The following is a 24,749-nucleotide window of genomic DNA, read 5'->3' as shown; positions in this document are numbered from 1 at the left end:
ACAACTTTCTGATATTTGAAAAATGTCGTGCTGGTTTCGGTAGAATGGGACGCATCTCGTGTTTAAGCAATTCTGCTAAACTTACTAGACGCTATGGATATTGATACAAAATTGAGCAATGTCTTCTAACTTGGCTACAAAGAACAGGACGAATAAAAAAGGGAGAGAGAAAAACAAACTCAAAAACTTTCACGGGTGAATCAAAAACCTTAATTTCTGTAATTGTTCTTATAAGAAGGATGGGAGCCATGACTAAACTGTAAGGAGGATAGGAGCCGAGAATAAAAAAGTAAAAACCTAGATTAACTACTCGTAGTAATCAGTGATAAATATCCGTTAATTATTAATTTTTAACACCCAGTAATTTCAACATCTTCATTTTTACCGTTTGATTCTTGTGCTTCATCTCCCTTGTTATCAGACGGTCTGTTCTTATGCATGGAGGAGTCCTTTTCTGTTACTTTTTCTAGACGCATTATAAGCCTTTCGAGCAGTTCTTGGCATTCCAATGCACCAACCATTACAGTCAAACTTGCTCTACCCTTCCAGCAGCCAATGGCTATTGTTGACTCATCCACTTGGAGGGGCCATGCAGCACCTCTGCTCCCTGCAGAAAAAGGAAAAGGTCATGTAAAGAGTCAAGTTAATGGGCATTTACTTTGCATCATGGTGGTGCATTCCTTCACCCAGAACTACAACACAACAGCCGGGCATTAGGTTTGCAGCCCTTTCACCAAACTTGGCATCGACAAAATCTGCAAATTTTACAGCTCTATACTGCAGAAGATGCTTGAAGTCTATAGCAGATGAACTCAGAATCTGTTTGGAGATGTGAGGGAGAATAAGGGGCAATCCTTCAGAAGTGATCCGAAAAGCACATGGTGCAGACCTACCTTCACATGACGTTTGTCTTTCCTGTAAGTGAGGGCAAGTATATGTCACTTATTCACAAGAACAAGAACTAATCAAAGAACTGATTTCTCACTGACAGTCAAGGGTAGATCAATGATTATTTATTTCATTGCAAAGTAATAAGCTTTTTAAAGAAGATTTTAAACAAACTATCTAGATTTTATATTACAATGATCCCATATCAGTTATCAAGTCAAAAGGAAATCATGCAGTAAAGTAGTTTACCATGATTTAATCCAATATGTGTCCCAAAGTGAGTCAAGAAAACCAGAAATAGAAACCGTTAACTCTACTCTAAAGTCATGCATACTGCTTCAATATCTACGTGTTTTTATACACTATAATTTTGTTAATATAGCACGGTTTGACTAAATTTATTTCTGTATATAGTAATACAGGTGGTAACCTTTACCCACACAAGTCTCAACCTGATCTGTATATATATTAAAAAGGATTTTGCTCCTCTGAAAACAGAAAGGAAAGGTGTATCCATCTTTTATTTGAATTAAAGTACCTGTTAAATTTAACCCACTTTAAATTAATGACAAATACACCATTACTTTCCCACTTTACACACGTTCTCACTTTAGACGAGTCAAATTTTATTTAAAATAAGGATCTTGTGTTATAACAAAATCAACAACAAAGATTGTAATAATAAGAAAAAACACTTTCTAATTCAGAAGAAAATATACTTACAAAAATCTTCAGGCCAACAGAAGTTATTTTAAGTTGCTGTCCGACTGAGAAGTTCAACTCCAGAACATCTTTGACTGACTTGGAGATGTAGTAAATTCTTTTCATGTGGCTTGTATCACTGTTCCTAGTTACAAGGTGACCATTGAATGGAAACTGCTCGTCAATAGCATAAAATTCCTTTATGCTGTTAATAACTACTTCATCTTTGAAGAAGACAACAGGGTCAATGCCTCTCCATTTGCCTTGAATCTGCAGTTTTCTTTTGCCTGGAGTATTCTTTGTTATGTTTTCTACATTGCACGGATCTTGAGCTGCCTTGAAATCCACTTCTTCAAATGTAGCAGAACTAACTTTCAAATCTGTATTAGGTCCATTGTCATTTATATTAGCCTCTGAAATTTCTTCAGGTGTACTTTCCAATGGATTAACCTGCAATTCTTGTGCATCTTCATTGTCTTAGTTTGCTTTGTCAACATGTTTAGCAACTTCTTTTCTAGGTTTTACCTGAATTGCTGCAAAAAAGGACAACAATCACAAACCTATTATGGCAAGTTAAAAATGACTACTTGAAGGAGGAGTTAATCCCAATATTCACTAGAATTCCTTGACTATCTTTGCCAGGGTTTGAGAGAGAAAAACAACTGAAATCATATAACAAATTACCTGGCAGAGGAGAAACTTTCTGCAATACTGCAATAAAGAAAGCTCCGGTATTCTGATCATGAGGCAGTAACCTCATGAACCGCTCAAGTGGGAAATCAGAAACTTCCTCAGTAAATTCATGCATCACAGGATTCTCTGCTGCTTAAACATCATCTTCAGAATTTCCATTAACATCATCTATAATAATATCATCTCCATTGCTGATATTACAATTACTATCAACAACATCCTGATAGTTTCCACCATTTGGAAACATGCTGGGAAAAACTACATTTCTAAGAGACATGGGAACATCTTTGCAAGAGACGAACCACTTGCCCTTGTCACATACCTGCACATCCAAACTCACACCTTCAGATGCAAATGCATACTGCTGCACAACAACCTTAAACCTCTAGACTGCTACATTTGAATATTACACAATAATCAAACATCTGCAGGAAATGCAAGTTTGAGTTGGGTAAACATAATAATCTTCTATTTGGAAAATTTGAAATTCAATGTTTTACCACGAAATGTGAACATGGGCATAATTTGATGGACATCCCAATAATCAATTATAAGAATTAACAACAAAAACACAATTTAAAAACAAGCCAACCAGAACAATAACAGTCCAAGTCCATCAATTGACAACGAATAACACCTTTTACTGATGAAGGATACAATTCAAACCAGCATTGACAATATTTGTAAGAGAGATATAACTGTCAAACCAAACTATGTATACAATATTCAAAGATTGGTTATCACCCGAGGGGGTGTGGCAAAGAAGAAACATAGACAGCCCCACTCACACAGCTTTCCTTCAAAACCCTTTCAGATGACACAAGAAAATTCAAGTAGTTTGATTCATAATCATAAGCAATGAAGGCATTATTTCCTCCTAAACTCCAGAAATACGAATCATGCTCGACTTTTCCATGTGTAAGACAATCAATATATCCATTTCTAGACATGACATGTTTTATCGAAAGCGATTCCCTGCTCCTGAAAAATCGAAAAGAAATGAGAGAAGGAGAATAAATAAGAGTGGAAATAGTAAGGGAAGTATTGGTTGGTAATGGTTTGCCTTGTAATAGTGATCGAAAGCGGGGCTTTGAGTAGCGTAGGGATTGCAGAGAGGAATAGGATCTGATTTAGAACGTTTCCATGTCCACACATTCTCTCTGTTCTGCTGGAAATGCTCTTTCCCTCCTTTTCCTCTCCCCATCGTGTTGCAGTCTCACTGCACGCGTACAGTCCAAGTGGTAGCCCATTATTCATCCCGGGTCAATTAGCGGATAACACATAATGGGCTTGGGCCTTTCTTCTCTAAACTCTTATAACTTCCCTTCTTCTTCTTCTTTTTTTTTTTTTATAAAGAAACTCTTATAATTCCCACTTGTACTTGATAGAGAACCACTCTAATTAAGTAATTATTAGAATTTTGGACTTTTGATAATTTACATGAGCAATACATAAGCGATGAAATTTTTGGATTTGGTAGAATTGGTGTCAGCTAATTTCATTGTTAGATGAATGTACAACTAACTATTTTTTTTAGTATCAGCTAAATAAGATAGTTAAATGTAAAATTTGATTCACAACATAAAAAATTAATTTATTTCAAATTTAATTTGAAAAAAAGTTAGAAAATACAAATCATGATAATCAATTTTTTGTCTTGCATATATTCATATTCCTATCTCTTTAATAATAAAAAAAATAATAACTAACCTATGTAATTATTATAAAAAAGAAAATATCAATTTTTTTTATTTCAATAAACACATTAAATTTAATAAATTATATTAAAATGATTAATATTAAATATTTTAATAAAATTTATATTATTTTACTGGTATTCATCATGTACAAAATAATAAAAAATTATCCTATATCTTTTCCTGTACAGTCTATTTTTAACAAAAAGATCATTCAACAAAGAATGAGTTTTTAGCATACAATTAACAGCTTTCAACTTTTAGCAAAATCCCATCTCCTCTACACCAAACGCTTATAAAAAAACCCATAGTCAAGAAGCAAACTTGCTTTCTTAGTAGAAGACGTCTGATTATGATTTTGAAATAATATTGAAACGGCTAGTCGAAACCTAATTCTGCTAGTTCCAATTTTTCTCTCGACATCTTGTTTATTATAAAAGATTATTTTTTAAAATCATTTATGTTTATGGTTATGGGTGTGTAGAACATTACTCGCAGTGCCTATTATGTTTTTATTTAATTAGAAGTGTAAGGTCAATCTTTTTTATCTGATCAAAGATTAGATTATATTTAAGGCAGTCAAAGTTTCAAACACAATATCATATAACTATTAACAGCAGCAGAACCTCGTGGCTTGTTTGCTATAGTCAAGTCTAGTGATGATATATAGGATCTATATATCATATAATCTTTAAACACCTATTCTTTTTTTTTTTCTTCTTTTCATCAGATCATATCACTTATGATTGGTGTTCTACCTAACATTTTCCATCCATGCCACGTTCCTTCTGCTTGTAGAATAAGCACCATCTCTACTTTAACCATCTATAATTCATAACCTGGGAACCTAGAGTTGTCGGGTGCAAGCAGATCAAACCAGAGGCATGCTGTCCCAGCAAGTCCTTGGAAAAGTGAATAGCCATTGGCAGCAGCCAGAGATTTTGCATTATCATACAAGAAGGAAGCGAATGATTTTGCTCTCTCTTCGTATATACTCTCTTTAGTGAGTCTGTAGAGGGAAAGGAAGGCATAGGCATTCCCAGATACCCCATCTGCAAGTCCCACCTTCTTCACCAATCCACTCTTCCATACAACTTCACCTGCTTCTATTGCAGCATCTCTTAGTTCTCTGTCATTAGGAAATACCTGCAAACACACATAACCAAGTTGGTGTCATTTTATCAACCATTTACATTGATACTTGAAGCACAAGTTCTGCAATGTTAACGGAAATGGAAAAGGAAAAAAGTTTCCTTTGTAGCATTTTTTGCATTTTGCCCCTCCTATTGGAGAACTGATAATGTTTTTCTTTTATAGAAAAAAGCTTAATACAATAACAGAGGATTTCACTTTAGTAACTAGTACAACAAATATCACCATTTAGCACTAGTTATCTAAGTAAACCTTAGGAAAGGTGGACATTAAGTACTAATTATTCAAGTAAATTTATTCATGTGTATTTGGTGTTATTTTCTAATATGAATTGTAGCTTCACCTTAGTTTGCATTTAAGGTTAATAGTAAAACTTCAATTTTAATTGGAAGAAAACTGCATTTGCATCTAAGTTTGGCGTTTCTATTTTAAAGCTTTTAAGACACATGCATTATGAAGAACATGGAATGATTAGAGTATTTTGGAAAGTAATTTACCTCTGCTGCTTTGGACAACGTGATGGCCATGCCAGTCGCCCCATGACCCCATTGCACTAACTTATCCCTTGGATTACCTTCACTGGAGGGATAGTTTCCACTGTGAGGGAAACGCTTACTCATGAGGTACCACAAAGTTCCCTTGACATCCTCAGCATCCTCACTTGGAAGTGGAAAATGTAGCAGCACATGAAGGATACCAGCAAGGCCATTTGCTGCACCCAAGTACCTTGTTCCATGCCATCTATACATCAATGGGCAGTCTTTAATATCAGATGCTCCTGCTCTACCACCAGCCAACACCGCATCAATAATAAGCATCAAAATGTCTTTGGGCACTGCATCTTCTCCTAGGTGCTTGTTCACGAACAATGCACCCCATAAGAATCCAGCTCGTCCATACAGAAGATCATATGACATTCCAAAACCACCTTCCTCTGGTCCAACTGGTAGGGCTCTCTCTTTTGCCACCTAAGCATTAATCCCATCATAAATGGTAATGAATAAATGAATGAATATTGTTAGGGGATGCCAGACAGTGTGTGAAATGTGAATGCGAAGATTTTGGTAGATGAAAGAAAACTAAGTTTGAAAAAATCCTACTATAGGCCCTACTACTTCAACATCCATTTGTCTGATTTTAAGATTACAACAAATATGAAAGCGCTCGTCTTTCTCTTGTAGCTTTTTTATGTGAACAAGTATGAACCACGAATCACTTTAAGCGAGCCCAATGAAGTGTGCAGACAAATTTGTCAAAAGAAAACAACGGTTCAAGTGAATGCCTTTGATTTGATTTTCAAACATGTGCTCACACAAGAGGAAACAAAATAGATAGAACAAAAAATACAAACCACAGAAAATAATATGTGCACTGACAGTCTAACCTTTACAAAGTTATCCAATCAAAGTTTGTTAGTTTGTACAATAAATTGTCTTAAAAGTCATACAAAAATATTTTTAGATTTAGAATACATAAAAACTAAATTTCAAAAAGATAAATGATAAGACAGAGACTACTGAAGCAGAAGGAAATTCTTCAATTTTGTTCAATGCAAAATTAATTACTTGCTTACTGAAAATCTGACAACATATAGAGTCAGCAGATTATGCTAGGGAGCCAAAATGTGGCCACATGGTTCATTCATTAAGAAAACAGAGCCAAAATATCTATATTACCTCAATGAATAGACCCAAAAACAGGTCACGCTTTTGAAGGTCCCCCATGTAATTGGCAACGACAGCACCAAGCGCATAAACGCCTCCTCTACCACACAAAAAAGTCACGTGCCTGCAACAACCATTATCTCTTCAGGCTAGAGTATGTGGCTTGAAGAATGGATTAAATGCTTTTTTTTTTTAGGAAACTTTACGACTTTGATTAGAACAAAGGAAAGCTAACCAACAAAAAATTTATGAAACTACTACAGCACGAGTTTAGTGAGTGTTTGTGATAACTATGAGATGCCTCAAACATACTTTTGCAAAAGAATCATCCCTTTGTTACTTATGTGTTGAAAATGCATTCGTATTAACGTAACTACAGTTAAACTTAGTGCATGTTTGATTAAAATTTGCATCTCTCGAAACTACGTTTGCCAACGGATCCATAGGTTATCCTTTGTGTTCGCATTCGTCCCTTAGATGTCCATGGGAACGTGTGCAACAGCAACTTCAACTGGAAGTCAAACATACGCTTAATTTGCACACAAGTACAATCACTGAGTATAAAATTAGACGAGCTATTTTTCTTTATCTCTCTGTGTATGTGTCGACTCCTATTAAAAAAAGACACTGTATAATACTATAATATGAAAACATGAGAGTTATAAGTATCTGGTTGTTCAAGTGAGAAACAAAAGGAATGATATAAGAAGAAAATAAAAGCATGAAAATTTGGAATGATTCAATAGAAGAAACAAAGTATAAAGCATCTCATTTTCCATTTTTTTTTTCCTTTTACTTTCTTTTCAAAAACCAAAAATATCACAAATACAGATAATGGAATTATACATGGATAATAAAAATTATATATTAATTAGTAGACACAAAGCAACTTAAAAAGATAATACACCATAGTTTGATAGTTTACGGTCATGTATCTCCTTTAATCCATGCCACCGTTTTGGCCGATGTAAACTCTACCTTTTTCCCACGTGGGTTTTAATTGATCTTTGAGGAGTGTTTTGCCCCTTCAATTCAGAAAAAAAAAAATCTGAACCCTAAAATGTTTTTAGTTACTTTAGTAAAATATAACTTTAACCTTAAAGATATTTTTATTAATTCATATATAATCGACTCTGCATTAATTACAATAAAGGAAAAGATGGCATTCACTATTTTTCTAGTTTCTCACTATTTTTCTAGTTTCTCATGATGTATAAAAAAATTCTGAGAATGATTTTGAAATCATTTTATTTATAACTAAATAGTGTAGAAAGAAAGGAAATAAAAAACAAAAACAATACAGAGACTCATTAAACAGTAATGCTAATGGAATCAGCATCAAAACTCAAATAACTTAAAGCTTATTAAACCCATTATTAATTTTTATAATAAAAGCATATTAAAAAGTGCAGCTAGAAATAGAATTTTCTGTGTGGCATCACATATCGTCACCCTAAAATGACTAGCTAGCTGTTTTTACCAAATTACACTGAGAATAAAGGGCCATCCATATTCTCATATCTTATCGAATCACCATGACGACACAATACAAATCTCCCCAAATTGCCCAGGGAGTTTGTGTAAATTTAGAAAAACATAACTTTAAAATAAGTATTTTTTTAAAACTACGTAAGATTTGATTCTTTAAAGAGAAAATCACTTTTTTTAAAGTACAAACACGCTAAAATGAATATTTATTTTAATCAATAAGTTTAATTAAACTAATCCTAACGCCAGACTTGGCATCGTAGTCTCCAACTCAAATTAAAATCAAATGAAAACCTGAAACTTATTGAAGATAAAATATTTAGATTTGTTAAAACTTATTGAGGATACCTGAGGGAGGCACGTGCAGCGGTGACACACGTGTCAATGATTTCGCTGGATAATATTAAGTCGTTCCGGCAACCGGTAACCTGGTAGGACCGCAAGCAAGTAAAGGCGGTGCCCAACAGTCCCGTGTACACCGTCGGATCAACCACTTGATCTCTCCGGTTCCAAGTCTCCTCCACCACCTGTGCCAATATTTTAATTTAAAGCAGGTTTATGTTCAACAATCAACACTATAACAGCTTCTAGATCTATCTATAATCTGTTACAGTGTTACGCATATGTAAATGAAATGAACCTTGTCCTTGAGGGAAATTGCTGCGCTCAAGAATGTTTCAGTTTCACTGGGAAGTGAAAGGTTTGGAGCCGTCAGATTCATGGTTTCCGTGATCAAATCCGACGGCTCGTGTTTCCCCTCGTCGCGTCCACCTTCCACCACTGAAGACGTCATTGTCTCACTAAAACTCTCAAATGAAAAGAAAAAGAAAAAAAAAAAAGTGGAGTGTTGTTGGCGACAAATTAGAAGAAGCTGAAAAATGAGAGGAGGCACGAACACGATGGTGCTATTTATCATGGGTTGTTTGGTTACAAGTTACAAGCTTAAAGAAGAAGCAAACGTGTCGAGCAATGGTTCTATGTGATGGCGGTGTATGGAGACACCGTACGCCCTCTGGCCACGTTAGCAATTTTTGTTGTGACTAGAACAACATGCGAATCACATGTCGTTCTGGATAAGATTTTTTTCCCCATAATATGGGTGTGGGCTGCAGAAAGCACAGAAACCGTGTCCGTGCCCAATAGTGGTTAATTTGGAATTTAATGCTCTCCAATGTTAAGAAAACCAACGGAAGTGAACGAGTGATTTGGTCCGTTTTTTCCCACGCTATATTTAATTTTTATATCCTCTCAATTTGTGGTGGACAATGAAATTCTCAACGTGATTAACACCTAATTATGTGTAATTGAGGTGTAAGCATTACTAGTTTGAAGATATGAAATCTATTAGACATGATCAAAAGTTAACTAATATATATAGTAATTAATATCGTGCTAGGGTGCTTCAAAACACGGACATGTTAGTTGAAGTGGTTGGAACTTAGACCTCTTTTTGATTGGTGAGTTTGAAAATCTTGATGATCCATCAAGATAGTCCTTTGCAATTATATACATAAAAAAAGTGTGTTTCAAAACAATTTAATTAAAATATATTAAGATTGTAAATAAAATTATATTAGTCAATAAGTTAGTTCGAATAATATTAGATTTTTTTTTTTAAGCAAGATTAATAAATATTTTGTATTTATAATATGATTAAAAAATATATTATCAACTGATTTTATATTATTGTGTATGATAGAACAATCCTAAAAATTGTTTTACTATTCATAATACTTAAATTTAAAACTTTATTCAAAGAAAATTGAGTTTCTTACCCCCTAAGCAATATGCATTAATATAATTCAGGCTCATAAAACTCAAATAGTATAAAACAAATTCGTTAGTCTATTCAACATTTCGAGAGAATCTGCATCGGTTCCTATTCAACCATAAATAAAATAAAAAGCGGTCCCTATATTTGCTTTCAAGTTTTGCTTTTTATTTTTTTCCTATAATTGTTATCTGTATACTTAATTTGACAAATCATGCATTGAAGAGTTTCATAAACCGGTAAAGTGAAGAGAAAATGCGAAGAAAAGGTGTTTGCGTTTGCGTTTGCGTACAGGATATATAAAATAGCTACACTACAAGATAACTAACTAAACTCTGATCACTTTTATTTTTTCCAGTATACTCAGACCTCTCTCTTTGTGTGTTTCAGTTATCTTTTCTTAATTACATTATTTATTATATTTGTTTTTTTTTTCTTTCTAATTTTCTTCTGTCCACACTCATCTTATACCCATTAATCCATTATAAGTGCTAAATAAATAATTATTCAACTTTAATATTAGGAATATTTCGTAACTAAGTGCGTTAACAACGAAAAATTTGTTGATTTTTTTTTAAAGTGAATAATTAAATAACATGACATCTTTTTCTTTTTTTAAATAACAACAAAAATCTCATCCCATGATTTTAATCACATGACACTTATAGGATTAAAAATCATGTAGTATGCTTTATTGACTAGTGTTTTTAGTGGGTTATTTTGTTCATTTTCTTGGTGAACTTGGAATATGTCTACTAACTAGATTGAGAGTCTAAACCAATTTCTTGACATACTAAAATTTATTAAGGAACTGATCTTTCTTATATAATTTTTTAAACAATAATGTTAATTAATTTGATTGCATACAACTCTCATTTTTTTTAAGTTTACAACAACTTCTCTTATAGGATACATTTTTTTTACAACAGCAAAATCAATTCATTTTCATTGATATAATATGTTGAATACTTAGCTAAAATTCTTAGCAAAACCAATTCTTATAGGAGTATTATAAAATATATAAGAATCAGGATAATTGCTAAGATGTGAGCTACTTCATTGGCTTACCTTCTAACAAACTGAATAAAAAAGGTAGGATAAGTTTTCAACAAATACTTAATTTGATTGAGCATCATCCCACATTCAAATGATCCTCCTCTTGCCGATGAATTTGATATGCTATCATTTTGCAATCCGTCTCAACAATAACTGAAAAAAGTTGGAGCTGGATAAGCTATTTTGGTGATTAGGGTACATCTTTTTTAAATAATTACGATTAAGGATTTATCGTATCGTGTAAAATCTATAAAAATAAAAAACTCGAGCATAATTTACTCTTATTTTTTCTGTGTAATAAAGTATAAACTATTAAAAGAAACAAGTACCTACCATTTACCATTCAAACCACACCGAAATTTCAGAGGATTTAAAGGACAAAACAAAGGTCTAACTTAGGCATTTTCCTGTATATTATACCAAAGTTGCTGTTGCATTGCATGCATTATTCAATATTAGGGTGCTGCTACCGCTACATCATGTCAAGAATTATAAATATTTATATTAACCTTGCGTATCCTGGCATTTAAAAACTGTCGTGTACGCTTAGTTAGTCTAAATCATATTTTACATAAATCTCTCAGATGGAAATTATACTATACGCCACTCTTCCCACACTATTGAAGAAACAAAAACAACGAAAGAGAGCAACAAAAACATGGTTCTCAAAATAGGCGTATAAAACTTGAGAAATTATCTGAACAATTACAAAGCGAAACATTATAAATACAACAGTCTAATTAATTAACGTATGAATCATTAATTCTTATAGGAACTTTTTTATGTCACGTTTGTAAATGTTCCTCGTTGGATGGTTCCTTTCGGTGATTATGGTAACCTCTTCTCCTTATAAGGTCTCCAAATCTTCTCAGCAAAGCTCTTCGTTTCCTCGAGTTGCTATCACTATGGGGATCATCAAAATGCGATTCACCAAGATGGTCATAATCATCAGGGCTATTTCCCATGTCTACATCAGGACGAGATTCTGAATCTGATGATGAATCCACTTCATCAAATATCGAACCCCTTAACGTGTCATCATCAGTGTCTTTGTTATTGGCCTCTTCTTTGCTGTGTTGCTGCTTATTATGGTTATGTGGCGTTATCATTTCCTTCAGATTAAAACTAAATGTTTTGTGCAGACTCTTAGAATCTATTGAGTTGTTATTATGTGCCTTTGCTTTTCTCCCACCTGATTCCTTGTTATTATTGTTATCCTCCTTGCTACCTTCTTTTGTGGATGGCTTATCCATATCCTCATTTTTGAACTCCTTCATTGATGATTCTGATAGCATTCGTTTCAACTCTCTAATATTCTCAAACGACGCAGCTTCGTGGATTTTCAGCATCTCATTCTCGTGGACAAGTAGGTTGAGACTATCTTGTAGTCTAGCATTTTCAGCCTTTGCAATCTCAGCAGCTTCTTTTGCAACATTGGATTCATTCAAGGCTTGTTTGAGTATATCGCGCAGCTTTTGATTCTCTTCCTTTGAAACCCTTGTCTTGTTCTCTGCCTCTTTGAACAACTCAAGGACTCTAGTGCTTTCTTGCTGTGCAAGTAATCTTTCCTCTTCGGCTCTTCTAATGCAATTCACAAACTCGGTTTCCTTGTCATTCCATGCTAAAAGGGACTCTTCAGCTTCCAATCTTAATCTCTCAGCTGTGTTTTTGTACCTATCAGCTTCTTTCCTTGTTGTTTCTAGAATCTCCTTGTACCTCTCTTCTGTGGTTCCTAACATTGTTCTCCAACGCTCTGCATCCCCTTTGGTGTGCTCTAGTTCCACTTGGCTTAAGGTCAGTTTTGCCTTCACCTGGTTGGCTTCTGTTGCCACTTCTTTCAATGCAAATGCCAAATCATCCATGGCCTTCTTGCTGTTCTCTTCTGCCTCAGTTGCTGACTTCAATTCATTTTTAAGCATTTGCAATTCTTCAAGCATGGTTTTGACCTCCATGGTTGATTCCTCACCACTGAACAGCACTTTTTCTAGCTCAGCTTCAATTTCCATATTCTCTACACTTTCTTTTGTGGAAAAGCCATCCTCCGTCACTACAGAAAAATCAAAGAATTAGTGAAAGAAATCGTTTTTCATCACTAATACTGGAATCATAAAGATTTTAGTGAGTTTTTTTTTTCTTTTTTCTTTTATAAAAAAAAGCACATTCGTTTGTACACACATTTTATTATTTGTTAAAACTACCAAAAGGGTTCATTAGTGAAACTCACAATTCCAATAAGTTTCATTAATTAATGGAGTATATTTACTAACTGTTTGGTAAATAAAGATTTTTATAGTAGTTTCTAATTTGTTATATTTTTTTTTCTTTGAATATTTATTGGATTTCTTCTTTAATCTTTTTATTGAAGGTAAAATTTTATTATTTAACTTTATATTTTTTAACATAGATAGTATTAATAAATACTTGTGATTCAATAAAATAGTTTTCCAGTTTTTAACTATCTTAGGTTTTAACTTCTAACTAACTTTGTCGCTTCTAGTAATGTTCATTTAGTTTTGTTAAATATTCTCTTAAAACAACTTGTTAAAAAGTGTGTTCTCATCATTTTTTTATTATAATTTTAGTGACCTATTTTTCTTGAAAATTGCATACAAGTTATTCTTGATGCCAGATTGAGACCCAGACTCACCAGGGGTTTTGATGATTTGGCTGGCACTTACTTGAAGTGCCTTTATTTTTTCTTCAAGAGAAATGATCTCAAGCTTTGACTCTTCAAGCAAAATCTTATTCTGCTCCAGCTGTTTTGTTTGCATTACCAATGTGTCAAACAAATTTGCTTCTGATTCTTTTCGCTTGTCCAGTTCGGCCTCCAGTTCTTGAATTCTCCTTTTATAGTCAGACAATAACGCCATTGCATTATCCTCGGATGATCGAAGACTATCCATCTCGTTCCTTATGTTGTCCAACAAAGCATCTTTCTCTGATGATTCATTGTTTCTGTCATTAGCACCCATTTGTTGTTCTATTATACGTGGCTCTGAAATTGATCTCTTTGAGGCTAATGATTGATCAACCATGACATTAGTCTCCTCAGCAACCCTTTTTATTTGCCTGAGATCATTGAAGGCTCGACCTCTCTCTTGCTCAACTTCTCTCATCTGCTCCTCCATTTGGTTCAGCTTCTCATCATAATGCTGCTGCTGTTGCATCTTCCAATCCAAACCTTGCCAATTTATTCCTTCAAAAGCAACAACCATATTTAGAAGAAACCAAAATAATAAGAATGCATGGTAATCTATAGTAGGAGAAAGCAAATTTTTCGACAATCGATCATCGTGATTAAAATCACAAACAACTTGAGAAAAAAAGATATTGATAATTACAATAATGAATTAAGAGGTAGTGGAGTTGTTCCAAATTTGAAAATGAATTCAGTGCACGAAACAATGAGGTAATGATTGGAGAGGAAGAGGAGGATTAGAAAATATCCTTTAATTGCTAGCAATGGAAACAGGACATGTAGGATATCGTAGGTGAATGTTTGATGGTAGATAAGTCTGCGAATAGGAAGATTCTAATATTAGGTTATGGGAATACACGGGAAAATCGCGACAAAAGAGCAGAAAAAGGGGTTTAGATAGAAATTTCCGAGGTTGACGGGGTTTCCATAGGAACCTAAGGCTTCAACGTCAACGTTGGTTCGTTGGGCAAATGAATAATTAAATAATAATTGCGTTTGCTTGTTTTGTTGGTTCTACGCTGAATGTAGACGAGAGGGAGCTTTGGAATTGGATAAAAGTAGTTCGGCCGACATAGGACGTAATCTACGTCGAACCATTCAATGTTAAATCTTTGTCTTTAAGATTTGAAAACTAAATTTCATAATTTAATTTCTTCAATTGCAGCCCTTAACCGGCATGGATTTTGATAATTAACTATATATGAGGAAGGTTATGAACATATTCTTTAACATAATTCTTCAAACACATTTTTTATAATGATTAAAATTTATTGAAGATTATAAAATCATGACCCATTTCTTTAATGATGTATTGTTGCATATGTAAGCAAACCTATTGATTACTAAAATGGCTATGTATTCAATATATCATAAAAGTAAATAAAAGGAAACAAAATCTCCTTAAAAATAGAAAAATAGTAAAAACCATGGAACAATTGGCAATTTTTAATAGTAATATTTTTACTCAACTTAGTATATACTGTATAATACAATATACATCATCTGTTAGAAAAGCTAGGTTAAAACCTTGTATAGATAAGAAGAGGGTCCAATTGATATAAACCACAATGTACTTCGTGAACAGATTTCCCTTACAAAACATGTTGGCCTAAATATAATGTATAGCCATATTAATAATACAAATGCAGAGTGATATTTCAGTTTTTTTTTTCCTTGCTGTGAATTTGTGAATTGAGGTTCCTTACAAGAATCCAGAGTTTCAGACATGAGTGAAACTTCGTAATTATGGAATGTCATATGAACCATCAACTTAAACAGCTTGGGCTCTCATCAGCGGTCCTTGCAGATCAAAGTGTATTTTTGGATATTAGTTGGGAGAGTTCAGTTCCATTCTTCATTTTGTGTCTTGAAATTTCAAGAATGTACATTAGAATTCCCAAAAACACGTTTCCAAACATAAGCAGAGACATGTAGCGAATTTGGGAAACATGCCATCAAGCTGAAGTAGGAGAGCTCTGTCAATCATAGATGCGACGCCATGCTGTACAAATGCAGTAATGGTAGTTTTCTATTCAATAAACTCTAGGTGGAAATTTTGTCTAAAAGCTAATTAAAAAAAAAAATCCAACGATTCTGCCTGAATCTGCCACATTTGCTGCATGCATGTGCGTTGTCAAAACGCATTACATACATTAAAAATAAATTCAAATTAAAGTCATACTCAAGACTGAAACAGACAGTGAAAATGTAAAATAATCTCAAGGTCATTTTATCTTGCGTACAAGCCTTGAACATATGAGAAGATAAGCCAATCTAGTGTCTTTTACTATCTACTTTCGTTTTTAATTAACGAAAAATGAAATAAGCTTTTTTTATAAGTTAAATTATCTTATGTACAGGTTAAAATTAGCTTTCTAGAAAAGCTAAAAAAAATATTTTTTCTTTTAAAAAAGTTTATTTTAACTTATAAATAAGTTGATTTTAGTTTATAAGAAAAATTATTTTATCTTTTCTTCTAATTTTGTTCTCCCATGACTACCTTTAAAAAAATTATCCAATAAGAACATCAATCCATTTCAAATAAAGGATATCTGCATCTTTTCCTTTTCAATTTAGAAGAGCCAAATGGTTTTTATGCATCTCTTATTTTTGTCCACTTTATATGATGTCTTAATGAGCAACCTTAACTTGAATAAGTCTAAACATTATTGCTTCCTGTTGTGCCTTATTGTATTCAGAAAATTGGCTTTTCGGAATGAATGAGACGCAGCATGAAACAATAGTGGAAGAGTAGGAAGCAACATCCCTTAGGCAATGGTAGTGATCTAGCTTAGTCTTTATACTTAAAGGCCTATAAGATCAAAGTGCTTCGGCAGTGAAGAAAGTGATCCATCATCCATGTCCAATGCATACTTGGCTTGAATATACGAAGTCATATTGGGTTAGATTCTGACAGACTGGGCCTGGAACATGTTCCTTTGCTGCTATTAATGAATAAATGGTAATTTTTTCATTTTTCCTTTCTCTCATAGTATGTAGAAGAAGACTATAGGGATACTGAAATTGAGTTAAGCGATCAAAGCACCCATTTTGTTTTCTACTTGAGTTTTTAAATTTGTGAACTTCATTATTACATTTTTTATATATTTTAGAGAGTAAATCAGAACTTTCATTCGATCATAAATTAAATTGTCATCAACTTATCATTTAGAGACTTATAAAGTCTCAACCAAATTTAACAGCAAGTGTCAACAGTTTTTGGGTGAAGATCAACGACTGCTTTCTTCAGAATAAAGATCATGGCTTTCAGTTGAAAAACATAAGCAACCATAAGTGAACCCCGACAAACAATTTAAGATAGTTCTTTTCTGCGATTTCACTTTCAGAGCGAACGCTATTCCCAGACAAACACTTACAACAAACTACCCTCTTCTCCCCTTTTGTGTGATTCTAGTCCATGTAGAAAGCAACCAAGTATGTGCGGACAAATCAAGACACAAGCAAACTGATCAAAACATCGCTAACGAACATTTTGACTAGAGAGGCTAGTTGGTTTCGATGTAGATTAATAAAAAAGTAAATCAAGTGCTACATAATTCTCAAAGACATCCTACACTTGGCCTATCATATAGCATCATTCTACCTAAACGACATGTAACTTTTACCAAATATTTGCTTTACCTTCTAAATAATACTTACATTACAACAATGTGAAACATGATGGTTGATTCATTGAATATGAAATCCAATTGGCGATGAGACTAATTATCATTGAGCTGCTTTTTATCATAAACTCAAGTTCTCCAGCCGCCGGCTAAAGCTTACTTACGATTCTTCATGCACATCTTTCTTCCTACCCAAATGCAATTATACATTTGACAGTTACCATTAAGAACCCCTCAGGATACACACCCATTTGTTTATGCACGTATTCCATATATACAAGTTACAGATGACCGATTATGCAAAGTGTAAGGTGAATAATACATACAAACGAAGTAACCAACAACTGGGATAGATCTCCCGATAAGAACAAGGCAAAGCACAAGAAACATAGCTTAAACGAGATTAGATGGCAACTGAATGTTGTCCAAAGTGGCTGCACACATCCCGTAAAAACATAAACATTATGACAGACAGACACATATGTCCAAAAATCAATTACATGCCAATTTTCTGAAAGGAAGAAGACACAGTCATGGACACTTAGCAGTATTTGCCCGTATCACAATTAATACCTACTCCCTAACAACCCTATCTTTGAATAAAAAAGAAATCTGAATAACAAAACACCATCCGCAGCCACCCATCATCATCTTCACAACCACCACCACCACCACCACATCAAGCACGCTCACCACGAATCCTTCTTGCCAGCTGGATATCTTTGGGCATAATAGTTACACGCTTAGCGTGAATGGCACACAGATTAGTATCCTCAAAGAGTCCAACAAGGTATGCCTCAGCAGCTTCTTGCAATGCAAGCACAGCATGGCTCTGGAAACGCAGATCAGTCTGCAACAAAATCACACCAAAAATTTCCTTGTTAACAAATTCAGCAAAAAAACACACAGATATTGAACAACAATAACAACACACATTACAATACCTTGAAGTCCTGAGCAATTTCACGAACCAGCCTCTGGAAGGGGAGCTTCCTGATCAAAAGCTCGGTACTCTTCTGGTATTTCCTAATCTCACTGTTTTCCAGAATCAATTATATTATTAGAGATCACGACCAACGGAATACAAAGAACACAAAACAAATTAAAACCCGAAAACACTCACCGAAGAGCAACGGTACCAGGACGATAACGATGTGGCTTCTTCACACCACCAGTAGTTGGTGCAGACTTACGTGCAGCCTAAAGAAAAACAAAGGAATTAAGCTCTCAGGTAAAATTTCAAGGACCCAAAATAAGCCTAGAAGTAAACCGAAGATACCTTGGTTGCGAGCTGCTTCCTAGGTGCCTTTCCTCCTGTGGACTTACGAGCAGTTTGCTTCGTACGTGCCATCTGTGTCCACGCCCAAAAGTAATTTCAGAAAAACATAAACCAGAACATCAATTTCAAACAAAACAAAAAAAAAACAATAGAACCTTTCTTGCCCCTTTTTATCGCATAACCTAATCTTCAAAACTTTAAATATTTATCCATAATCTTCGTTTATTTAATTAAGAAATTAAAGACATATAACACGTTAACAGATGAAATTATCGACTAATTCTCTATAACAAAACAAACATCAAAAACCCTAGAGATTACTAGATGAAAATATTGACTTGGAGGCGCAAGAATTAGAACGCTGTAACTAGAGAAAAATCAACCAAGAAAAAAAATTCAACGGTCTAAACTAAGATACGCGATTTGGAAATCAACAGAAATTAAAAAGACAAAGATATAAGCCCTAAATTTCCAAATCCCAGAAGAAAAACTAACCTCGAACAACTTTTTTTTTTTTTCCAACTGTGGCTGAATCTAGGGGAAATGAATCTAAAGCTCTTGAAAGTTAAGAAGTGAAACCTATATATAGCATGCTCCTGGAGGCGTTTGTCAGTGATCGAACGGATACGATTCATTATCCGTGTGTTTTTTACGTTTTGAATCGTACGGTTCATTTAGTGTCGAGCTGTGTTTTCTTTAATTTAATAAACGGCTACGATGCCATTTGGGACCCCAAATCCGGATCGCCAAGTCTAATTGTCCCATTCCCATTGGTTACTCTAATTCAAAAGTTGTAGCCTTCTTGTGTATTCTTGTCTTGCTTTTAAAAAAATCGAAAACACTAATACATTGCCGAACAAAACCTTCCCTTTCCTGTGCTAATTCTTATGGTATCAATATTACCTGGCATTTTGCAAACTAAAAATACTTGCCAAACTCCATTTTTTTAGTCAAAAACCAGATGCAAATAGTTTTTTTTGCTTCCGTCTTGTTTTAACTCAATCACTTGTTTGGATTTTAATCAAATCCAATACTAATCCGGTCTAACATGATTGAATTGAATAAATTCGCATGCTGAAAAATAATAGCAGCATTAGCATTTTACAGAAGTAAAATTATTTGATATTTCTAATAAGGATTTAGTTTACTTAAAAGATCAACTAAATTTATAAGAAAGAAACCCCAATATCATTTCCAATTTACAACACTTTCAAATTCAAACATTACAAGTTAGTTGGCAAGACTTAATAGTAAAAAGGGGATTACAAGTATTACTTATTATTGTTTCATCTAACGAAACGTTAAATTCGTCTTCTGTTATAAACCAAATTACGCTGGACGGGTTGCGCAATTCGGCCAAATATGCGAGAAATAGCATAAGGATGGAAATCCATAATCAGAACAAACAGACACGATAAGCTAGCTTCAACTAGATTAGACGGCAACAGAAAGTTGTCCAATACAATTCCCAAAGTGGCTGCACAACCAGAAATAAAACGAGAAATAAAGGATCCAAAAAAATCAAATACATGCCAAATTTCTAACAACCAGACCTTCACAGTGTCTTAGGCAGTATTTGCCAATGACAATTAATATGACTACCAAGTAAACACCTATTTTTCCCTAATAACCTATAGGCTTCAACAAAAAGAAAACTTAGTAACAAAACACCATCCGCAGCCACCAACAATCCATCTTCACAAACACAGAACGCACCAACTCAAGCACGCTCACCACGAATCCTTCTTGCCAGCTGAATATCCTTGGGCATAATAGTCACACGCTTGGCGTGAATGGCACACAAGTTAGTGTCCTCAAAGAGCCCAACAAGGTATGCCTCAGCAGCCTCTTGCAATGCAAGCACAGCATGGCTCTGGAAACGCAGATCAGTCTGAAAATAAAACCAAAATCCCCATTAGATTGAGTTACGATCCAATTGTACAATTTTCAATATTGATAAAAAAAAAAAAAAAAAAACAAGCAATACCTTGAAATCCTGGGCAATTTCACGAACCAACCTCTGGAAAGGAAGCTTCCTGATTAGGAGCTCAGTGCTCTTCTGGTATTTCCTAATCTCACTGTCACAAGAATAAATCTCAGTATTGGAGACACGCATAATACAAAGGAAAACAAACCAAATTTAATAAAACGTTTAGAATCGTTATATTTCAAAACTCACCGAAGAGCAACAGTTCCAGGGCGATAACGATGAGGCTTCTTCACACCACCAGTTGTTGGAGCAGACTTACGTGCAGCCTAAAATAAAAGGAAAAACAATAAGCTGCTAGCAGAGAATTCAAAAACCCAAAAAAAAAAAAAACGCAAGCAATTAATTAATTAATATTTTGTCATAATGACTAAAAAACAAACCTTGGTTGCAAGCTGCTTCCTGGGAGCTTTTCCTCCAGTTGACTTACGAGCAGTTTGCTTTGTACGGGCCATCTTAATCAACAACCAACAACAACTTCAGAAAACTTTTTAACAAAAAAAAAAAAAACTATAGGAGAATTCAAATAATGATAATTTGGGAATCAAAATCAAAATACTTATAAACTTAATTTTTATCTCACACTTGAAGAACGCATCATGTATACACTAATCGATTAAATGGCCAAATAAAGGCCCTGAAACTCTATAAAACCCTATTTCAAAACATCCAACAGAGGGATATAGATTTTAATCATAGTACACGGCAAATAACTTAATAAAATAAACTAATACTGCGAAATGGAAGATAATGGAAGTAAAAATCGATTTAATCATGTTACAAACCCTATATCAAAGCAATCAAAGAAAGAAACTTAAGACAAGTTTTGAACCTTAAGGAAACGAAAACGCCAAGCAATTCTTCTACAGAACGAACAAGAAGCAGAATCTAATATTCGAATTTTTTCCAAAAGCGGAAAAAAAGATCACTAACCTCGAAGTATTTCGGTCTCTGCTTCCGAAACGCACTTGCTGAATCTTGAATGAATAGAATGCAAAGTTTCAAATTGTTAGGAATGATAGGGATATATATAGCGTGCTGATGAAGGCGTTGGAGATTGATCGGACGGATACAAATCAGCATCCGTGTGTTTTTGGCCGTTAGAAATCCACGGCTCCTGATGCTTCGAACTGTGTTTTCTAAATTTTAATAACCGGCTAAGATGCAATTTGGGACTGGAGACACGGATCGTGAAATCTAATTGCTTGCTTTCTATTGGTTGATTCCACTGGCTAGTTGTCGCCACGTTGGAAGATAGTAGTGGACAACGTTGGAACTTGGAAGCCACGTGAGGATTATGCGTTACGGAGTAATTGTTTTTTCCTGCACTTTTTTTGGGCCACGGCCCATGAAATGTAAAACAGACTTAGGCTTTTACTTTCAACATCCCCTATTTTGCTTCCTGCACCCTGAAAAAGCCTCAAACGGCCTGCATATATGTACTATTCAATCTGGTATTTACATTTAGAATTTCAGATTAAAGTGGCATCAACGGGATTGACTGAGCTAGGCTTAGATTTAAAGATTCACATTAATTTATGTTCTCACTTTGTTTATGGTTTCTTTTACAAACGAATCCTCCGTTTTCTGCATTACTTCTTCAGAAAACATCCTTTCTAATCCATTGAGATTGTAGTGAGTTATAATGATGTCGATGAATTGGATTCATACTCAATATGAACTTATCCTTCTTTGAAGATTTCTTACTATGGACTTTAATTGATGTTTGGCAGCTGGCTGGTTGGATATTGTCGCATAAATGGATAGTTGGAGACCTATGGAAGAAGCTAATCGAGTACTCAACAGATGTTGGCTTCTACAAATATTATCTCTCGCGGGAAGAAGCCCAAACTATGGAGAAGATGAATTGATTATTTGAGAAACTATTCAAAACAATATTTTTTTTCATATTTTATAACTTGTTGGAGTAATTTTATATTATTTTGAATTTGTAATATTTACTAATTATTAAGTTTAAATTTTAATAAATGTATGTTAATAAATATGTATATATATTTTTATACTCACATGTTCTAAAAAAATAACGCACGTGGTCAAAGTCCTAAACCTCCTCCCACTACTTGGGAGCTTACAATCTCATGTTTTATTTCACTTCTTGATGGGATTTCTTTTCACCCTTCACTCAAGAGTGTAGAGCCTTGCAAGGTAGTCCTTGTTGATTCACACGGGATTCCACATGCCTCGTGCTCTACTCGAATCAGAGTGTAATGTAAGCTGATGATGCTTTCAGCTATTAGACTCTAGACATCTAGGATGCAACATTCTCTGTTGATTTGCCTATTAGTATGACACATGTATATCTCTCCCACAACCTCATTTTCATAGTTTAGATTGCTCTCATTTTGCTTTCGCTTTCTTTTCCTCTAGCTACTAAGATATTTTAGTTCATCAAATTATATCTTGTCTTCTTGTGGACTGAGTAGCAGTTTGAAAGGTTGATCTATATTAAGAATTTTCAGATCTATGTTTATTTCCAACTTTCCAAAGCATTTTGTTGCTTGGGATCCCCTCAATTTGTTGATGTGTTACATGCTACTTTTTTACTTTCTTTAAAATAAAGTTGATTTAGTTTTTTTTTTTTGTGGTTTGCACCCTTGATCTACGATAACAAAAAATAGTGAAATTGTTTAATCATAATAAAAATATTTTTTATTTGTTTTGCCTTTTTAAGCTTTAAACGTAGTCTAAAATTGTTTTAATTGTAAAAGAAGTATTATTAAAGAAAATTTCATCTAATTTCGGTTGGAATTGAAAAAAATAAATAAATTATATCATTGATTATTTGAATTGATACTTGACAATTTGATTAAGTTTAGATTAAATTATTTTTAAAATTAAATCTAAATATATTTAAATTATATTATCTTTACTCTTGACTTTAATTATTTTTAAAATTACATTAAGTCATTTACCTACAAAAATTTTGTTTTTAGTTTTATTGTGATTAATTCTATTATAAACTAAACTAGTTCCAAAATAACTTGTTCATCAATTATTTTTCGTGAATAAATATCATAAGAAACAAAATTTTATTAAAATGAATAAATAAATAAATATATTTGATGATTAAATTTCAATCAAGTATTCACTAAAGGATATATTTTCATCAATGATAAAATCTAGTATAAGTTTAATTTGTAATGTCTAAATTTTTGCATGGTGAAAATTTTTGTTAAATACTTTTATAATAATTTATTAAATATATTTCTTGAATAAATGTCATAAGAAATGAAACTTTACTTAAAAAATCTTTTTTCTATGATTAAATTTCAACCAAATATTCATGGAGGAATATATTTTTATTAACAATAAAATCCTGTTCATATTATCATCAAACTAAAATATGCACAAAATAAAATATATTTTAAAAAATAAAGTAAAAAATAAATAAATTCATGTAATAGTGATAACTGTGAAAATTGAGTTTAATTGATAGTCAATTTTGACTAATAATGATTAGAATTTTTTCATTTTAACGTTGTTTTAAATGAAATAATGAAAAAATTAATATCATTGTAGTTTTTGATCTGCTTCGATTATATGTAGAAAGAGTAGTATGAAAAAAATGGTATTTACAATTTTATAATCTAGTTTAATTTTAGTGTCACAAAACTTTTTTTTTTTCATACCAGAAAACTTTTAACCGTTTTTATTTTAATTAGAAGAAAACATAACATATAAAAAAAAAGAAACTTTGGGATTGTTAGAATAACAAAATGATGTAAAAAAACAATGAAACCATCTTAGTATTTTTAATTAAATCGATTCAAAAAATAAAAAAGAAAGTTGGTTATTGGATTGTTTATTGATTAAAGATTTGGATCCAAAAGACCCCGGTAGATTTTGTACTTTATTTTTTCTTTGATGAAAAAAAAAATAAATTCGTAAAAGTAGAAAAAAATTCATCAAAGAGAATACTCTATCCACAGTAGAGGGAAAAAAATGAATTACAGGGATGAAAAAGTCGTATGCATTAATATGCAGAAAATGCTTGTAAAATTATTTAATATTATTTTTGCCCATTTTT

The 24,749-nt window shown here is 33.3% G+C and overlaps 4 protein-coding genes and 1 pseudogene across 6 annotated transcripts; all 5 read right to left on the bottom strand.

The window, feature by feature from the left end:
* Nucleotides 1-187: 187 nt before the first annotated feature.
* On the bottom strand, nt 188-4,420 carry LOC100810540 (RNA cytosine-C(5)-methyltransferase NSUN2-like; annotated as a pseudogene). Its single transcript, XR_003265466.2, has 5 exons — nt 3,347-4,420; nt 3,072-3,264; nt 2,275-2,605; nt 1,612-2,123; nt 188-915 (listed from the first exon to the last, which is right to left on the bottom strand). The product of XR_003265466.2 is annotated as an RNA cytosine-C(5)-methyltransferase NSUN2-like (transcript).
* Nucleotides 4,421-4,565: 145 nt separating this feature from the next.
* Nucleotides 4,566-9,487, bottom strand: LOC100785406 (lanC-like protein GCL1). The gene is made up of 5 exons (XM_003551981.4): nt 8,925-9,487; nt 8,633-8,811; nt 6,809-6,920; nt 5,630-6,100; nt 4,566-5,126 (listed from the first exon to the last, which is right to left on the bottom strand). The coding sequence occupies exons 1-5, from the start codon at nt 9,198-9,200 to the stop codon at nt 4,806-4,808; spliced, it is 1,359 nt and encodes a 452-aa protein (XP_003552029.2). The 5' UTR covers nt 9,201-9,487; the 3' UTR covers nt 4,566-4,805.
* A 2,208-nt stretch (nt 9,488-11,695) lies between these two features.
* Nucleotides 11,696-14,686, bottom strand: LOC102667736 (WEB family protein At3g02930, chloroplastic). 2 transcript variants are annotated; one of them, XM_006603027.4, is made up of 3 exons: nt 14,453-14,686; nt 13,759-14,307; nt 11,696-13,158 (listed from the first exon to the last, which is right to left on the bottom strand). In XM_006603027.4, the coding sequence occupies exons 2-3, from the start codon at nt 14,276-14,278 to the stop codon at nt 11,897-11,899; spliced, it is 1,782 nt and encodes a 593-aa protein (XP_006603090.2). In that variant the 5' UTR covers nt 14,279-14,307; nt 14,453-14,686; the 3' UTR covers nt 11,696-11,896. The 2 variants fall into 2 exon arrangements, with proteins under 2 accessions (XP_006603090.2, XP_040867931.1); XM_041011997.1 differs by having other exon boundaries at nt 13,759-14,686.
* Nucleotides 14,687-17,825: 3,139 nt separating this feature from the next.
* On the bottom strand, nt 17,826-19,274 carry LOC100305466 (uncharacterized). The gene is made up of 5 exons (NM_001248856.2): nt 19,210-19,274; nt 18,715-18,786; nt 18,559-18,635; nt 18,380-18,470; nt 17,826-18,285 (listed from the first exon to the last, which is right to left on the bottom strand). Exons 2-5 carry the CDS (start codon nt 18,784-18,786, stop codon nt 18,115-18,117), a joined length of 411 nt encoding a protein of 136 aa, NP_001235785.1. The 5' UTR covers nt 19,210-19,274; the 3' UTR covers nt 17,826-18,114.
* An 848-nt stretch (nt 19,275-20,122) lies between these two features.
* Nucleotides 20,123-21,828, bottom strand: LOC100783277 (histone H3.3). The gene is made up of 5 exons (XM_003551977.4): nt 21,635-21,828; nt 21,085-21,156; nt 20,894-20,970; nt 20,702-20,792; nt 20,123-20,605 (listed from the first exon to the last, which is right to left on the bottom strand). The coding sequence occupies exons 1-5, from the start codon at nt 21,782-21,784 to the stop codon at nt 20,435-20,437; spliced, it is 561 nt and encodes a 186-aa protein (XP_003552025.2). The 5' UTR covers nt 21,785-21,828; the 3' UTR covers nt 20,123-20,434.
* Between the last annotated feature and the right edge of the window lie 2,921 nt (nt 21,829-24,749).

The sequence above is a fragment of the Glycine max genome, chromosome 18 (genome assembly GCF_000004515.6).
Source record: "Glycine max cultivar Williams 82 chromosome 18, Glycine_max_v4.0, whole genome shotgun sequence".
Lineage (NCBI taxonomy): Eukaryota > Viridiplantae > Streptophyta > Magnoliopsida > Fabales > Fabaceae > Glycine > Glycine max.
The sequence above is the reverse complement of the archived record's forward strand: the minus strand, read 5'-3'. Positions and strand labels throughout refer to the sequence as shown.

What these genes read in the sequence shown, in the direction of transcription:
- LOC102667736 (XM_041011997.1), bottom strand. Translation starts at nt 14,326, where the DNA reads ATGGTTGTTGCTTTTGAAGGAATAAATTGGCAAGGTTTGGATTGGAAG. An exon ending in CCAAATCATCAAAACCCCTG is followed by an intron (nt 13,159 to 13,758) that starts GTGAGTCTGGGT and finishes ATTTTTCTGTAG; the next exon opens with TGACGGAGGATGGCTTTTCC.
- LOC100785406 (XM_003551981.4), bottom strand. Translation starts at nt 9,200, where the DNA reads ATGATAAATAGCACCATCGTGTTCGTGCCTCCTCTCATTTTTCAGCTT. An exon ending in CAATTTCCCTCAAGGACAAG is followed by an intron (nt 8,812 to 8,924) that starts GTTCATTTCATT and finishes ATATTGGCACAG; the next exon opens with GTGGTGGAGGAGACTTGGAA. An exon ending in TTTTGGGTCTATTCATTGAG is followed by an intron (nt 6,101 to 6,808) that starts GTAATATAGATA and finishes ATTAATGCTTAG; the next exon opens with GTGGCAAAAGAGAGAGCCCT.
- LOC100783277 (XM_003551977.4), bottom strand. Translation starts at nt 21,784, where the DNA reads ATGCTGATTTGTATCCGTCCGATCAATCTCCAACGCCTTCATCAGCAC. An exon ending in CCTGGAACTGTTGCTCTTCG is followed by an intron (nt 20,793 to 20,893) that starts GTGAGTTTTGAA and finishes TTCTTGTGACAG; the next exon opens with TGAGATTAGGAAATACCAGA. An exon ending in AAATTGCCCAGGATTTCAAG is followed by an intron (nt 20,606 to 20,701) that starts GTATTGCTTGTT and finishes TTTTATTTTCAG; the next exon opens with ACTGATCTGCGTTTCCAGAG.
- LOC100305466 (NM_001248856.2), bottom strand. Translation starts at nt 18,786, where the DNA reads ATGGCACGTACGAAGCAAACTGCTCGTAAGTCCACAGGAGGAAAGGCA. An exon ending in CCTGGTACCGTTGCTCTTCG is followed by an intron (nt 18,471 to 18,558) that starts GTGAGTGTTTTC and finishes TCTGGAAAACAG; the next exon opens with TGAGATTAGGAAATACCAGA. An exon ending in AAATTGCTCAGGACTTCAAG is followed by an intron (nt 18,286 to 18,379) that starts GTATTGTAATGT and finishes ATTTTGTTGCAG; the next exon opens with ACTGATCTGCGTTTCCAGAG.